Source organism: Echiichthys vipera, assembly GCF_963691815.1.
Source record: "Echiichthys vipera genome assembly, chromosome: 9".
Classification (NCBI taxonomy): Eukaryota; Metazoa; Chordata; class Actinopteri; order Perciformes; family Trachinidae; genus Echiichthys; species Echiichthys vipera.
The window spans coordinates 11,139,063-11,157,757 of record NC_139834.1 but is presented as its reverse complement, the minus strand read 5'-3'; the positions used below and the strand labels follow the sequence as shown (position 1 = coordinate 11,157,757).

Below are 18,695 nucleotides of genomic sequence, written 5' to 3'. Positions count from 1 at the left end.
CATGTGTATCACAGTGGGAATACATTTAAGAGAGTGTCTTCTTGTGTATGCCACTCCTCCACCTGTCCTTTCTTTAGCAGGATTTCTTTGTCTTGTTTTTTTGTTTTTGAAAACCCGGGTCAGCTAAGCCAGAGGGTGAGAAGGAGATGTCGAGAGAAGATGGGTGAGAGAACAAAGAAAGAGCACTAAAGTGAGGGAGGGAAAGGAAAGAGAGAGAGTGAGAGATGGAGAGAGACGGAGAGAGAGGGAGAGAGAGAGAGAGAGAGAGAGAGGGAGAAAGAGAGCACACAACATGAAATCGTAATGAGGATTGTCATGCCCATGGGGGCTGATGTGAGGGATGTACTGCACAGGGCTTGAGATGAAGGAGGAATGCAGGAAATTGCTTAAGAAAGGAGAGAGAGAGATAGAGGCAAGTAAGGACAAACACTGTGACTGAGAGGTGACATAACTTTGCTGGCTCAGCGCAGGAGGATGCGACAGGTTCAGGAGCCAGAAAGTGGAGCGCAGCTGTGCTGACCCACACGCGGTGTGGGTGGTGGCTGTGCTTCACATCTGTCGCTTCACGCCACAAAACCCAGAGGAAATGCAAGCCTAAGTATATTCTTGCCAGAGAAAGGAAGAGCTCCCCCAGAAGTCTGGTTCTTTTCCAGCTGCCAACAGGGCCGGAGTTGTCAGAGAAATGTGAGCTCATCATCACCCTCTGAGTTGCTGTTAAATAGTTCAGGTTGGCTCAAGACCATCACCAGAAACCAAATATTTTAAAAGCACACTGGATGTGTTTGCAACGGCTATCCTGCACTCCAATGACAGTGCAGAAAAGTAACGGTATTTGGGATTCCAAGGGTGAACATGGTGGGTTTGTATGTTTTATTATATACCTGGAGGGTATATAAATAAACACTTATATTTTGTGTTACATACTGGCGTCCTGTCCAGGGTGTACCCCGCCTCACGCCTGATGTCAGCTTGGATCGGCTCCAGCCCCCCCACGACCCCGATAGGGACAAGCGGTTGAAGATAGATGGATGGATTAGTAGATTCACAGTGCATCTCCCAGAAGCAACGTATAAATAAAATTGAAAGGAGACTAGCTTTTTCCTTCTGCTCCAGACATTTGATTTTCGTTTAGCTCGTCTGCTCTCCTACGGTGGATGGCAGACACAACATTCAGTAAATTTTGCTACAGCAGACAGCTCCACAAAAGTGAAGCCAAACCATCTTGGTCCTCCCCTGGTGGCTAGCTGCTAGTTTAGGAAGCACTGGATTTGATACGCAGCAGAACTGGCACGCATTTAAAATGTCAATATCGCAGTCGATCGTCTTCATTTCATTGTGGCCAAAATCGTGATCACGATTAATATTCCATTAATTGTGCAGCGCTAATTTATTTATCATCACAGCTACTTTATCTCAGCTGCGTGCATTATGCAACTGAAAGCAGTGACTGCTTTTAAAACTGCTTTGGGAAATGGTAGTAAGTAATGTAATTAAGATATACAAGATTTATAGCGAACAGGCTTAAACATGCAAAAATTGTCCTTTTTAAGGGTTATTTTTATCTTAAGTTCTTAAACAGAATTCCTTATAGATTTACAGCCGCAGAGCTTCCTTATGATAAGTGATACAACACTCAATGATTCTCATACCCCCAAGCTGCAGCATGTCTCACATTCATGTCTACAAAAATCTACAAATGCATGTTGCCTTCTTGAGACATGACAGCAGCGATCAGGATACTGAAATTAAAACACAACTGCCAAGACAGTAGTGTGCTGGGAGCTCGCAGACTCACAACTATTCCCTGGGTAGAGCTGTCAAAGCCTGAGTTTGATGAACAAAAAAGCACCAAGTATCAGACCAAGGGAAGTGCTTGTCACGATGGGACTCTTGCTCTCTGTTCTACTTTACTGGAGTTCACTGGTTAGTGGGTTTTTAAATACAGACTTTGCGGACTACTTCAGAAATGCCTCTGAGTCCAATTATCAGTAATGATTCTCTGCAACTGTTGAGGAGCAGAAGGGGCGCGCTGGGTGCTTCAAATAACTCCGTAATAACTGCTGAAGGCATTTATCCGTTTCTCAAAGCGCTTCTCTGAGTGAAGAAACACAACGACTTTCAGGTCTGATTGTTTTTCTTTTTTCTTATACATTCAAAATGAAATTAACGGAGGCACATCATGTAAAAATGATCATCAACAATGAGAGAAAACCTGTTCTGCCTCTTTTTTTTAACATTACACTTTCTGGTGGAGAGTTAGATGAGAAGACTGACACCACCCTTGTGTATAGTAAAAATCAGGCTCCACTTAGAAGCCGGTTGGATTAACTAAACACTAAAATGTTTTTTAAAGTTAAACAAACAGGATCGGTGGTAATTGGTGAGTTTTAGAGATGATAGTAGGCTGATTTTGTTATCTTTGGGCAGAGCAAGGTAAGCTGTTTCCCCATGTTTTCAGTCTTTGTGCCAAACAGCAGGGCCACACTACTAGTGTCTACCTTGCTGAAACTGCCGTGGCTCGCCTGCACGTGTGTCCACACATGAAGCTGTTGCTGCTGCAGTGCTGCCTGTCTTTCTACATTGAGTTTTGCCTATGATAATGTTTCATTCCATTACAAATGTAATTTATTTGTTTCAGACAGAGAAGGTTGAGATTGTGTCCACAGAAACAAAACAGAAAGTGTTGAATTTAGTACAAACATCTACATTTTGTTCATGTCTGAACAAATATATACAATATGATATATTCTACATATATAAACATTGTGACTGTAGTGAAAGCTTCCCAGCGCGTCCATAATGTTGAATGTCACACCACGCTACTACACGCAAGAAAAAAAAAACAGAAACAGAAAGGTCTACAAATCTACTGGCAATGTGAAAATAATTGATCTCCTATTTCTTGCTTGTTTTCCTGCATTTAAAAAACATACACACGCTCATTTTGGTGGGAAAAAGGCTCAGCTCCACTTCGCTCCACCTCTTTCCCCTTTGGATTAGCTGGAGGCAGGTGGAGTCAGGCACTGCCAAGATGGCAACGGCCAGGGCCACCAGGAGTCGCCACTTTGAGCTTTGCTTTGGCTCTTCAGAAACCTGTGGGTGACGTCACGGAGACAACGTCTATATTTTACACAGTTTATGTAAATGAGTCACTAATAGTGATGAACCTAAAGAGAACTCTCAACTGAATCTGCAGCTCGGTTCAGCTTTACAGAGCTTTGAAGCAAGTTTCAGCTCTTGTTTCCCCCAAAATTGGCAAAAAAACATTTATTGCAGGATTAAACATTTGGTTAAGGAGAATAAAGGATTCTTCAGATGAAGACCTCAGATTTTAATCAATCTGAAATTTAAAATCTCCATAAAATCCTGACAAATTGAACCTTGGTTTAAATTGGATACAATCATGTTTAAGACCTTTTATGCAAATAACTGTTCAAAAAACTACTTATAATTCCCTTTTGAGAGCCACTGCTCATCACACTGGTACATTATTGAAACACTACCTCAGCAGAGGTGGAAATATTAGCTGTGAAATATAAAAATGAACAGGCACATTTGTAATTCCTTGACAGGAGACGTATCACGGCAGTTGACAACGTATTGTCAACTTTACGTACGTGGCATCAATTAGGTAAGTCTCCCCTCGATGTGACTTACAGGTGCGGAATCACTTAATAATAATATGGTAAGAGGTTATTGTAAAAAAAAAAGAGGGAATCAGGTCAATTCAGTTGAGTGCTGAATCTGTATTCTGATCACAAACTGGCCTGAAATAGTTTCTTATCAGCTCCTTTTTCTCTTCTTTTGATCTTTTCACAAAGAACAGTCAGTTGGGATATACCCCTTTCCCTTATTCATCAAGCACTTTGCAATGAAACAATGAAAAGATTAACAATGCAACGCATCAAAGACGGTCTTCAAAGGAAGTGCGTTTTCCAGTTTTCTGCAGCTGTGCGATGATGTAGATAACAGAGGGGAAGTTGAGAGGAGAGAAATAAAGGCCTTAAACCTCTCCAGGGGGAACACCTCTCTACTGCCATTATTTTCTGGCCAGATGCAATTTCTTGAATGCCACACTGCTCTTCATAGAAAAGAGAAATTGCTCCATCACAGCAGAGAGCTGGGGGGCAGGGTGGGGAGTTTAAGAAACAGTTTTAGTTTTGCGAGCTACATAAATTAACGACAGCATAAATTATCCATCGTCCTCAAAGTAGACTAAAACATGGAAAGGTCAATAAGATGCTTGAGTGGGTGTTAGGACTGCACACACACACACACACATGCACACACACAGACACACACACACACGCATTTACGCACGCACGCACACACACACACACACACACACACACTCACCCTAAACAGCTATTTACATGCCTAATATGTGTACATTTCATATCCCACTTCTGAAATGAATTATTGATGCAGCACTAACCAAATGTTTGAGAGCATGTGCTCAAATCCAGAATCCTATCAGTGGAAAAGTCACAATGCGATGTTTGGGTTTAGGAGAAGAGCACTTGGGGGATATAATTTTTTCTCTTCTTGTATTGAGGACAACACTCATTAAAGGCCTTGTTGTGTTTCTGAGAGCTGGTTTTGGCCCACGTTATCTAAATATACATTTTTCACAGCAGACACTTTGACGTCTTCTCCTAGTGGAACAACTCATTAACGATGGCTCTGTTCCCAGTCAGTGAGCCAGCATGCACAGGACCAGGACCCTGAAACTGAAGCAGCTAAATGGAGTTTAGCCAACATTAACTTTATTAAACATTTACACATACTGTGACATGTCAAAATGTCTGCTGTATAAAAAAGTCTATTACCGGATTAAAGACAAAAGCAAGAGACTGAATCGAGGGTCTGAGGATGGAGCGTGCACAAATCGTAAAGCCCACTGACGTAAAACTGTGATTTTAGGGTTTATAAATACAATTGTGTTAGCATATATTACCAACACAGTGTATAAAGAGAAGTGCTGTCAGAACAGAGCCCTGGCAGTAAACATGAAGAAAACCAATGCCATGATTTTTCAAAAACGCCCCAGGTGTCAGGAGAAAAAACACAAATTTACCATAAACAATCATTGGTGGTGGCTGCAGGTTGTAACACGACTTTTTAATTCTAAGAAATGTTTTTGTGGATTAACTCCGTTTTACAGATCTGTCAATTAAATCAATGAATTGTTTGGGCGACAAAATTGTATGAGTATATGTCAACAAACACATTATTTAATCAGGGATAGTCCTAGTTTTGTCTTTACATATACTGACATGGCTGTACCATAAGTTCCGTAATATTTTTCACAATGATGGGAAGATATGAGGGCCTGTCTGTCAGGTTATCAGATTATAACACTGAGGACGATCTACTGTAACTAAGTTATTCAATCCCGTTTGTAACCAGTACTGATGACATCATCTTCGCTTCACGTGAACATGTGTGTGTGTTGACTATGCCAACTGCTCGCAGAGCGGCTGTTGCAACACCGGCTCCACCAGGCGTGAGAGCAGAGCCATAGTGGTGCGAATGCGCAATGGAGATCCGCTGAATAAATGTAATTCATTGTGCTGCTGCCTCGTTAGGTGCACGCATGCATGCCTCCCTTTGTGTGCGGCAAGTTTTTAAAAACAGTGTCAATGTCTTTTTTTGAAAGGCTGAACACCAACAAATGTGGATTGAATCAGAATATTTGGTGGAAAAAAATGTGCTGTGCGTGTTGGAAATGATTACATCCCTCTTTTGTCAAACATTTTTTTGCTTTTAAATATGTTTGAATCACACAAGTCGGAAACAATCCTTCTGGGCCGGATCGGGCCTATATTTCTCACAGCAGAAAAAAATATGATGACGTCACTCATTCATTCATTTAGATGGCAGCTCCCCCTATTTAAAACATTTTCCCACGTGCCTGCATGGAGGTAGGCGGGCTAACTCACTCATAGATAGCAGCTGCTAACATCATTTAGCGTATGCCTAGCTTGAGGCGTGTTTCTGGGGATCTGTGGCGTGTGTACGAACTGTGCCTGACAGTCAGCTTTCACAGCCCTGCGCTGAGTGGACAGGATGATGTCCGGTTGATTTTTGCAAAACAAACAACAAGCTCTAGGTGCATGTAGAGGTCCAGAGGGGGAGTATAAAATATTGACATAGTCTCCGTGACATCACCCATAGGTTTCTGAATAGCCATGTGAAGCTCAGTATGGAGTGTGGATGGAGCTGACGCGGGCCGAATGAAACCTGCAGTCTTACTTTAGGCATTAATTAATTCATTTGGCACATCTGTTGGATTAATTTTCAGCCCAGGTTAATCCTGGCTGGCACTAAGTATAATATTTATCCATCAATATGTATTTCTTCCTTTAGGGGAGTATAATATTTGTTTCAGTTTGTGCATCATGTTTTTAGTTGGAGAGGTTAGGCAAAGCGCATCGACACAAATGTATTATTAAGGGCTTAGTTGTTTAAAAGAGGGAAAACGACTGTATTTGTATCAGTTGTGGTATCAGCCATTAAAAAAGTGGTATTGAGCCATCCCTCCATCTAATAATTGAGTTGAGACAGACTAATACCACCAATAAGCTGAGACTATCACTTCAAAGCTACTTCAGTGCAGCTGCTACACTAAGTGGCAGCATGTAGAGCTCCTCTTTAGTGTCATTGTGCAGATAATGTGCAAGTTCCACCACCAAAAATAAATCTCTCAGGCCACCCTGTTCTTCTTTAACTCTCCCGGTTAAATCAAGGTGGGAACCACTTGATGCTATAATACTGTATGTATAAGAGGATCTACGACAACAGACGTCCACTGTAGATAAACAGGAATCTTCTTGGGGAGAGATAAACTACCATTAAACTTAATCCAATCTATTCAGTGAGACTGCTGTGTGGAATGATCTACGCTCAGCTCCAAATTAAAAACCAAGTCTGATGCCAGTGACCATTGGCAACAGCGTCTAGGTGCGCCCGTAGCAACAGCAGGCTTTTAAAGCAGAGACATTACAGCCTCTGATTTGTGCTGCAGGGGAAATGTATAGGAACATCAGTCACTCACACATACTAAAATTGTCAGAAGACTGTCTGAACACGTTTCTTTGACCAGCTCCGCTGCATTATTCCAGAAAGGTTTAATTTGGAAGGACACTGTTGTTCAGTTCCACCCCTTACTTGTTTTGCCAGTAGAAAATGATAATAAAAAGATGAAAGGTAGTTGTAAACATTTATTCAGAGCTGTGGGGATTAAATGAAATAAATAAAAAGCTAAAAAAAAGTTTGATCATACATTATAACAAGGTCTTGTCAGCACACATTCAAAATATAAAAAAGAATATAAAATATGAAAAGAAATATAAAATAGGGATCAGTCACTGAAGTGTATTTCTGATTTTTGTTAGACATACAAGTTGACACAACAACGCGTACTGTGACATATTTACACCAGAGATGGTTTCTATCTAAACCAGCAGCATCCACAGACAAAGACACAGCAGGTATCCCCAGGTCAGAAAACAACATGTTTTTCTTCATTTTGCTCAGAGGTTTGCTCTCTCTCTTTGCTGTGGGGGGTTCATCATTCTTTAACTCACTATAAATAGATAATCCTATGATTTATACAGAGTGTGTGCTGTCTGCACTTTGCTACTCAAACACAGAATAAAATGCACAATGTTTTTTTGGTTGTTTTAAATGCCTTAATTTTAAAGGAGGAGGCTGGTGATAGTCTTTATTTGATTATAAATGATCCCATCTCTGACGATCGTAGGCCCCAGAATTTGATCTAATTAAAATCGTATCGTGGCAGACTTTGTCATATCAGCAAAAACATTTTTATAAGAATCAATTTTGTGATTTGCACCCCTACATGCGGCCAGAAGTTTGGACACTGTTTCCACAAATATATCAAAAAACGTAATCAGCAGCTGCAGTGTTTCCTTTCAGAAAATGTTTGCAAAATTCAAATGTTAGTTCGACTTTACTAATAGGAATAAGAGGCTACGTCACGCTTCGGCTGCACAGACAACACTTATTAGCAGAATGAATGAATTGTTTTGGTCTTTGGATTTGTTAACCAGACTTTTTTCTTTAATCATGACCGCAGCAAACCTTCTCGGGAGACAACTCACCACTTTGAAGTCCTCCGCTCTGCACTCGGTGCCATGAAAGTGGCAGGCGAGCAGCATGTCGTTGATGTCGTGGCCGGTGCGGTCGTAGAATTCCCGCATGTTGAAGGGTCGCGGCTTGAAATTATGGAAATCGGCTTTGACCTTTAGGCTCTCCAGGACGCTCTCCTCTACAAGATGTATGTCCCTGATCTCATACCTGAAAAAACAAACAGACAGACGGACAGAAAGAAAGGTTGAAGACATATATCACATATTTCAAGATTAAATTGTGTGCACGGTACGTTGGTATGGATGGATGCATTTCCTTGAACAGGACGTCTTCACAAGGAATTATCACTGCCTGATGATAAAGTAGACTTCATACAGAGTGAATTTCAGCCTTGGAACATTTTTTGCACATTTCAGGATGGTTTATGAGTCTTTATCTGTGAACTTTTGCTCCCTTCAACCAAAGCTAAACAAATAACAGTCCAGAATGAATCACAAGAGACAAAAAACAGACAGTAAAAATGTACAGGATGGTTTTCTGTGGCATTTTCTGGCTTTGAACTGATGGTGCTACCAGAGTGTAACACTTTATTGTACAGTACATAAAAAAGTTGCTGTTTGGGCCCATAAAGCTAGTCGTCCATTTACTGTCGATGCAGCAGCTTCAGGCTACACATCAACTCCAGCCTTACTGAACTGAAGTCAGACTGAGAAAATGTGTGTTTATGTTGATTGGATTGTTTTGGTCATGAGAACATTTGGTTAAACTTTCATACGAATTCTCCAACTTAAGAGCAAGTGTGACTAAAATATTAAAAAGGAATGTCAAGAAGAAAGGGAATTTTCAAGAGTCGCAAGTTTTCGAGTGAATTCCCTCATTAGAAGTACCCCTGCTCATTATTTTTGTCACTTGTTTCAATTCAAGAGAATTCCATGAATTAAAGCACGCTCTACTTTGATCAAATTCAACATGAAACGACTAACTAAGAGCTTGCAGCATTAGACATGCTTTTTCATGCTGATGTTTTTGTGTGTGCATCATTGGAGATTTTTAGCGTGGGTCCATGATGGCACTGTCGGTCGTGACTATGTGACGGGCTGATATGAGGTTTGGTACAAACATTTATATTCCTCAGATGATGAATCCTAGAGACGTTGGTGATATGGTTTTTCCTCTAGCGCCATCAGCAGCTCAGAGTTCCACTTATTCGGAGGCATCTCAACATTTGCATAAATTCCCCCACATATTTTGTACAGGCATTCATGTTTCCTAGACGTTGTTTTTTTAAGTACTTTTATGATGCTTTAACTTCACCTCTAGTGCCACATCATTGGCTCATTTGTCTGGATTGTTTTCCTATAGTGCAATAATCAGGTCAAAAGGTCTTTGTTGAATACTTTCACGACCAAATACCTGCAAACTACCGACGTTCCCATCAGTCTGAGCTGTATCATGTGTTTAAACTTGCAATAAGCTGTTTTTTGGCCACTTGGGGGCAGGGGAACACAACATTGATATATCATTACTTTTTGAGTTTATATTGGGAATTTGTTAGCAAATGGGTGCCTATCTACACATCAAGCAGTTATGGAGCAACATTATCATTCATTTGGAGTCGTTTCTGGTCACCTGGCATTTGTAAATTCAATATTCACTCTCTTTTAGCTCCGCTTTTGGTCTCTACCAAATCCTGGGGGAAATAGCTGGCTCTTTAGCTGCTAAATGCTCCACAATGTAAACTTTGTCTGTCTGCTGTTTGGTGATGAGCAGGTACACTCATACACTTTTTAGAGCTTTTTGGCTGAAATGACGCCTTGAGAGCGTTGACAGTGAACCGAAACAGTGAAATTGAGGCCAAACAACTAAAGCATGAGTTGGAACTCACTTTTTCGACGTAAAGCCGAGGGAGCTGCAGATTCAGGTGATAATTCCACCATTGACTCCTTTCACATTGTCACGTTATTTTCACTGTAATTTGATAAATTGTTATGATAAAAAATAAAATAGAGATATGTAAAATAGAATACAGCCACTTTAAGCTAATTAGTAAAAGTTAGCATGCTAGCACCAGGGATCGACAGTAACAGTTGCCAGGTTGCCATTGACTGTCATTGATTCTTGGCCACTTTTTAAAAAATGGGGACAACAAAACATGCACCCCAAAATAAAAACATGTTTAATATTTGTTGCATTAGTAATATTGCTGTCCCAGGCATAACCGGAACTAGACAACTGCACGGGGAAATGCTGCCTGTGCGTTGGTGCATTGACTGGCGCTTGCACAAGCATCTGTTTTTTAGAGTAAATGACGAAGAAAAACTAATCCGCACAAAATTTGAAATGGCGAAAAAAGCACATGTCTAACTGCATAGTATCTTAATTACTCAAAATACAAGGGGACTAAAAATGACAACAATATTTCAGTTTCGGCAACCACTTATAAAAGTTAGTGTTGAGCCCAGTACCACTCTAAAAAAGGTTTGTTGTTTATATTTATAATACATCATTATATTGAGATGTTAAGGTTGTATTTCCTGGTCTTACACTAAAGATTGGATTACAGTGAAATCATTTGATGTTGTAAATTCAACAGATTGTTCAGTGGAATGAACAAATGTTTCCTTGTGTTTCATCATATATTATCACTAATGATACTCTCTGAAATGTTTTCTTGGGTAGCAACAGCTCAGCCCCCGTTATCACCGCATTATTGATGCTTTGGTGTTCAGTTACATAATATACGTAATATTTCATTATCTCAGTATCACCAGTCATGGTCTTCTCTTTTCTTTTTTACTACATTAAGAATAAAAGGCATGTGAGTAACAGAGTGTGGAGCCAGACAACCCACATCACACAGGCATTATCGGTGGCACTGGGAAATTTCCTTTCATTTAATGGAGCTCACAAAAATTTGACCACGCTGCCTCATATCAGAATAGAGCAGAATAGCTGTAAATGCACCCAGCCTCTACCCTCGCTGTGATCCCCCACTGTGCCATTATTAAAAATGTCACCATTTTAATGGACTCAAAGAGCAAATTGCATAGAGTTTCTTTTTTCAGAACACTGCCTCAAATGAAATTTTCTCATATGAATGGAGCTGCTCTTGTCAGAACATGGTCCTTTATTGATCTTTTGTGTAAAGTACTATTACTGCAGCCCATGTGTTTTTTTATGCATTACATGAATATGAATGAGATTTACCTTTATTTAAAATAAAATCTGCTATTATGTGATGTAATAACAGCTTCACTTTTACTTTTTTTTATAAAAATGTGCAAGTAAGTGCAGCAACCCTTTCATTTTCATGAGGGCAAAGGGACATTTAACGCCCTAACCAGCCTCATTCCAGTTTAGAAATTAGTTCATTCATTATCTTCCTGACATTAAGATTAAACTAATCCTCATCATGGCAGAGGCGAGGAGTGTTTTTGTTTGATTGAAAGAGAACTTAATTGAAGAGAGGCACTCGCTCCCCACTGTTTGTGCTGTGGACAAACCTGCCAAGAAGGCACTTATGAGATAAAATCCCACAAGAAAGAGCCGACGGGATCGGCGAAGGCTGACACTTCAAGATGTGTGTGCAGCTTAAATATCATGCCACAAGACATTTCCCAGACCACTGACTCCAAACATGGGAAGAGGGCAGAGAACAGTTTTAAATGGATTTCATGCCACAAGCACTTTCATTTCTGTCCGGGGGTAAAGCAGCTAAATGTGCCGTTGCATCACCTCTACCTTGCCAAGGGAGGCAGGATAATGAGCACTAAACCCACTTCAGAGAGTCAGAGTTGAGATGAGAACATGGTGGATGAAACTCAGCCCCTTTTATGCTTTGGTCTCCAATCGTGAGAAATCTTTCTTGTGAACCACTGCCTGGAAACGGGAGATTAGGATATATTAATTTTAAAAAATCATGATGGAAAGCGTTGATCACCAGTCACACCAGCAACACGGAAAAAGGCTAATTTTAGCAGTCAGTCTGAGATCTTCATTAAAAATTTAGGATAGAAGTTGGCTGTATATCTTCATAAAAGCAAAGCCACCAGAGGCATTCAGCCTTCATCTCCTTAACTGACAGTCCGTCAGAGGTTCACATCATTTGAGTTGAGTTATTGATCAGTCAGATGACAAACACTGATCACTAAATGTGGCGAATGGAACCATCTTGCTGATTTCTTTCTAATCGCTGTCTATGTTGACACTTGGAACAATATTACAAAACCATGTGGAGCGCAACATGTTCATCAAACAACTTTTAAAGCCAGGATCAGTCACAGTCTCCTTCTCTCTGTGAGATCTTCCCTCTTTCACTTCTGCCTTTTGGAAAGTCATGTGCATGGCCCTAATCAACGTAAACTATCCAGAGAATGTAAATCTTTCACAGCACAGAATGATTGAGGATTTAAATGAATAACTGACAAACATACTCGAAGCGTCTGCCATTTCTTGTAATCAAATGAAGCAGACTTCCTGGATCTTTTTCTCCTGTGCATACATGAGTACCTTCGGTTGCCAGCTCCAGTATCCAGAGCCCTCAGCTGCACCGACAACACGGCTGCCGCTCTCTGATTATAATGGCTCAGTTAATTCAAGCCTGACAAGCCTGCTCTCCAAGCACTGAATGTCTCTACAAGGTAGAAACTATTAGAGCCTGTTGGATGAATGAGACACAATTAGCAGTGGATAAAGTATCCAGATCATTTAAAGGGACAGTACACCTACACCCACCAATCCTATCACCGTGCAGAAGGAAGCGTACTCATGGACGAGAGGCTTGTTCTCGAGACAGTGCGAGAGATGTAAACATTAAGGCGTCCTCCTTGGCTGAGCTGTGGCGTCACAGTTAGCTACAGTTACATGTGAGCCGAGGATGACAAACCTCATGAGTACGTACATCCTTCGTATGTTGGTGAATGTAGTTTGATATAGAAATAACTTTTTCCTACATGAAACAGATCAGAACCAGATTTGTAAATGATCTATAGCTTGGTAATGATTTCTGGAAAGAGACATTCAGCACCACAGGGTGAGTACCATCTAGTTCCATAATATTCAAGAGAAGACAGACATCCATACAGCAGATCTCCAATACTGGGCAACTCACCAAATCAATCTACACTGATAAAAAGCACTACAGGTAAGAGGAAACATATGTATTTTTGATTTTGTGGTGAACTGTCTCTTTTATTAAAAATGGAAAAAAAACACTGTGGAAATACTCCATTACAAGTAAAAGCACTGCATTGAAAATAATACTTTAATATGTAAGTATTATTAGCAAAATGTACATAGGCCTGTGAATGTTCTCATTTGTCCAGGTCACCGTTATCCCCAAAGCAATATCAGTCAAAAGCAACTGGACTTGGTGATTTGTCTAGGAAACAAAGACAAATAACCAAGTCCAGTTGCTTTTGACTGAAATTGCTTTGGGGACAAAATGTAAAGTGAACTATATCCCTCTGAAGTATAGTGGAGTGCAGAGTGGCATAAAATGGAAACAGCCCACTAAAGAACAGCACAGTTCTAATTCACTTTTTTGTCCCCTGGCCAGATGGCTGGTGAATGCTCAAATGTTACCAGCCACTCAATAGATTACCATTGTTTTTCTAGCTGGTGAGTGAAGCAAATCTACCAGCAACACATACTGTATATTTAACCAGCATCTGGCTGGTGGATGGTGCTAATTGTGTAGCCTGTATGTACTGTACCTCAGGTTTGTGTATTTAATCACATTCCACCACTGACATTTGCAACTAATGCAATTAATGTATTGGCAGCGAGCAGGGTGACTATATAAAAGTTTCAAACTATATGAAACGCTTTCCATATGAATGAAGCAGATTTAAACGGTGGTCCTACCTCTGGTTGAGCAGGGCCAGCAGCTCCCCTGCGTGGTACAGGTCATTGCGCGTCACCCGGCTGAAGCGGAACGCGTTCAGGTTGCAAAAGGTGACCGCGGGGAACGTCATGATCGGGGTCGTGACCTCATCCAATTTGGTGACGTGCGGGTACTCGAGGTAGAAGTGGATCCTGTCCACGGACACGTACAGCAAGAAGGTCAGCGAGCCCAAGAAAAACACGACCCAGAGGCACCGTTTGATGCAGAAGCGGTCGTATGTGAAAATGTGAGAGATTCCGTGCAGAGTCGACCTGTGCGCGAAAACTTCCATGGGTGGAGGTTGGTTCGTGTCCATTTCTTCGGTTTCTTCTTTGAGATCCATTATTACAACTGTGCAACAAGCTCGAGCGCAATGTCAGTCAGAAAACAGCTTTCAAAACACTCGCTATTAAGAGAAACTGAGCCGATGTTCATTCACCTGTGGCATAAGCTGGCGTCATCCACCCGAACATGCGCGGCCGTGTAGGTGAGCTCTCTTGGACTCTCGGGTCGGTCGCCATCCCTCACGCAGACAGATGGGGAAACATTTTGAGCAGCTGCCGCTCTTTAGAAAAGTCAGCCGAGCAGGAATCGCGAGCAGAAGTGGTGTTATTCCCAAAAGCAGGCACGCAAAAGCAGGGTGACCGAAGAGCGTGCATCACCAAAATGTCAACACGAAGGTCCATCACCACCGCACCGTGTGATGTTTTGCAGGTTCCTCACTGGGGTGCGGTAAAGCGGAGAAGAAAGGACTGACAAAGTGTTTCATCAGCCTGCGAATTTGCTGGTCGAGTCCAGTGAAGCACGCATCCTCCCTGCACGCCAACCAGACGCAACCCGGAGACCATAAAGAGAGAGCAATCCTTTGGACACTTCAGCTCATTTGTTAAGGGTTCATCTGTGGCTGCGCTGAAATCCGTCAGATTTCCAGGTTTAAGTCGGGAGATTTTCTCTACTCAGGAATCAGAAACCGTGTTTGGGAGTCAGACGGTTGGTTCTTCGTGGTGAGTCGTGAGCTTTTCCTCCAGTCGTGTTTGCGTCTGCCAGGCAGTGGACTGGAGAGCAGAGGAGGGTGGACTGGCGCGCTGCTGTTCACCTGAGTTAGTATACACACGAACACACACACACGCACGCACGCACGCACACACACACACGCACACACACACACACACACACACACACACACACACATTTACGTAGTAGAGAGATTACCATCATTTTCTATGAGGTGAAAACATCCACTATTACAACTACAATATTTTTTCATAAGAGAGACCACCACCGGGCATAAACCCCGCTATATTTAACACAGGAAGAAAACTGAACTATACATTAAACGGGTAAAACAGCTATTTTTTGTTGCACTTCCATAAAGTTTAGTCGTCCAATATGAGGCGAGCTCCAAAAACAATGGGTCCTATTGCAATAAACATGTGTCCACTTCCTCCCACTTTACAAAACCCGAAAATATCCCGGATGCTGGTGCTGCCATCTTGCTTATTTGGAGGGTTCTAGTTAGAAACGATAAATCTTGTGTAAAACTCTCACAAGAGTTTGTGCGAGAGTTTAATGTGTTAACGTTCAGGAGGCAGCCTTTAGTGACTCCGAGAAATAGCATCATAAAACTGAACAGTGGAACATACGTCAGTGTGATAAACGCTTAAAATGACAGATACCATCTATGGGAAACATTTACCTGACATTTACATGGTACATTTAGTCCCATCTGCTAACCCAGAGGGGTGGTATGTATGACCATTACTGCAGTCAGCCACCAGGGGGCGATTGAGCTTTTTTGGCTTCACTTTTGAGGAGCTGTCACGTCATCCATCTTTATATTCAGTGTATGCTTTCCACCAAGTCATTAATACGTGTCTGGGCTAGCCTCTGATCCACTAGCTTCTGTAACTCAATGCAACCTCTCATTCAGCAGCTCTTTCATCCGTCTGAAAATCTTGAGTGTGAAGCGCCTGACATGGAAACATTGGTGTGTAAAATTGGTGGAGTATCCCTTAATCAAATACAGATTGAGTGAGCACTACCACACCACTGAAACTGGTGGACCCAGATAAAATCTGGCAACTCTGAGTAAACAGACTGTGTCAACATATGTCAACATAAAGAGACAGAGCAACACTTCCTGCAGCCTGTACAGTATAAAGACACAAAATAAAACTCAAATAGCAAGAATTTGACGCATGGTCTGTCAGTTCAAAAAACAATATCCATAAATTTAAGTATTTCGTGGCATGTGCCTGAGTGAAAGACAACACATGAAACTAGTGCCGTAGACAGAGATTGTATTTTTGGGTGGGACAGAAAAAATGACTTATTACATTTGAAAAGTAAAAAACAGAGGACAAACTGAGACAGAATGGCTATTTTACTTTCCAACATTTGGTGGTACAAAGGCAGTAACACTGCATATACAAGATGCAACATCAACCAACAGAGCTCAGTCGTTTACAGCTGCACACAACAGTTTAGACAAAAACCTCTATTACAGTAAATCCCATCAGGCTAAAATATATTCACACCTGCAGAACCAGCAGTTAACTGGCTCTACAGTGCATGACAGTGATATTTCACCATTTTATTGCACAAAGTGGCAGCTAAACATAAAACCAAACAGCAGAGAAGGTGTAAACACGCTGCATGACATAGCTTAACATCAGAAATCGAGTATTTAACATATCCCCCGTGCATTCATTACAGCCGTTGTTGCTTCAGTACCATGGGGAGCTCACGAATAACAGAAAATGGCAAGCAGCTGCCTACGCAAATCAGCAGTAAGGAGAAATCAAAGAATGGAAACACCCAACCGAGCATTGTTTGGGTGAAGAGAGAACAACAGACTCCTTCATTTTCATTAAATCATCCACATACAATGAAATCTAGTTCAAATCTAGCTTCTGTGCAGAAAAAATAGCACTTTCAACAGGAAGGGTCGTGCCAAACTCACACATCTCTCAAGTGTGAAGAGGAGAGTTTGTCTGAACAGCGACTCCCAAACAAAGTCATCATCACACACCACAAAGGAAAATAATGATATGCCAAATGTTTAGATTGGACCGTGAATAAACAGTGACATTTCGTCCCCAGCTGGATACTGGCGTGATAAATGGATCTGGCTGAGTAACAAGGCTAAATCAAGCTTTGTTAATATATCATAATATTTATTACACGTCATGAAAGATTTATCACCCATCTTGGATGGCTCAGCGTGAAAAAGATATTCTTATCAGTGGCATTAAAAGTCCTATTTTAACACGTTGCCCATCAGTTCTTATCTCAAATCCAGCATAAGTGGCTCGAGCACAATGCCGCGATGTGAATTCAATTTGATATATAAGTAGAAAACCTTTCCACAAAGGAGAATGGTTTCATGTGACTGTAATCAAGTCATTTAGTCAAGTTAATCAAGTTATCTGAGTATGTGCTCCGCCAGTGTTATATATTGCAATATGAGTTGATATTATTAGACAATTTCATTTGAAAAAAAGACACCTGCTCATCCAGGGCAGAGAGTGTTTCAATAAAAGGAAGAGCCAGGATTACACAATCATTTGTTTTTATGTAATCATAAACTGGATATGTCTGGTTGCAAAATAATAAAGATACTGTGATGGGCACTTTTCACATGTATCTGATGTTTAGAAGAAAAAGAAGAAGAATTCCTTTATTAGTCCCGCGAATGGGGAAATTCAATTTTCACTCTATTATTTTTTTCATATTACACACACAAACAGGCCCGAAATACACACACATGCTCAGACAGGACCTATATACATGCAACCAATGGAGAGATGTTAGGGCGAGGGGGCTGCCAGTGACGGGCGGTGCCTTGCTCAACAGCCCCTCGGCAGTGCCCAGGAGATGAACTGGCACCTCTCCAGCCACCAGTCCACACTCCATTCATGGTCCACACAGGGACTCGAACCAGCAACCCACTGGTTTAATCCAGTTTAATAGACCACAAAAATATCAAGGAATACACTTGGCAGATTAATAACGGTTTATTGCAGCCCATATGTTTACATTAAGTGAATTATTCAAACCCAAAGACGCATGGACGGATTATGAGACAATGGGCTCCTGGGCACAAATATGTGAGAGAGCCCCCCACTCTGTCTCCGTAGGAACAAGACACCCACATTCAAAGAGTCTACTTTTAGTCGTTTTGTTGTAATTTTGTGTATCTTGGTGGTCTTGCATTTAATTTTATACCGTTTTCTGTGGTAATTTAATAATAATAATAATTCATTTATTTTGTATAGCGCTTTTCAGAGACCCAAAGTCGCTTACAGAGTAGGACAGGTAATGCATAATTTGACATCCATTTTTAGTTGTTTTGTATGTCTTTGGGATTGTTTTACATCTCTGTGTCATTCAGTCATTTTGCATCTTTTTTCTGGTGGTTTGCATCTATTTTTAGACATTTAATGTCTCGATGTTGTTTTGTTTATCTCTGTGGTCATTTTACATCTATTTTGAATCATTTTGCATGTCTGTCATTTACAGTAGCATCTCTCTGTGAACATTTTTGGTCGTTTTGCGTACACTTGTGGTCATTTAGCATCTCTCTGTGAACATTTTTGGTCGTTTTGCGTACACTTGTGGTCATTTAGCACATCTTTGTGAACATTTTTGGTCGTTTTGCGTACACTTGTGGTCATTTAGCATCTCTTTGTGAACA

At 41.1% G+C, this 18,695-nt stretch overlaps 1 protein-coding gene across 1 annotated transcript in view; it reads right to left on the bottom strand.

Moving 5' to 3' along the window:
- LOC310951575 (acid-sensing ion channel 1-like) overlaps positions 1 to 14,348 on the bottom strand; it is a gene marked incomplete at its 3' end in the record, with an annotated part of 51,509 nt that extends 37,161 nt beyond the window's left edge. The window contains exons 1-2 of the mRNA XM_083919871.1: positions 13,981 to 14,348; positions 8,127 to 8,322 (exon numbers count right to left, since the gene is read on the bottom strand). Of these exons, the coding sequence (XP_083775997.1) occupies positions 8,127 to 8,322; positions 13,981 to 14,342 (558 nt within the window). The 5' untranslated portion in view covers positions 14,343 to 14,348. The remainder of the gene's footprint in view (positions 1 to 8,126; positions 8,323 to 13,980) is intronic.
- Positions 14,349 to 18,695: the final 4,347 nt, after the last annotated feature.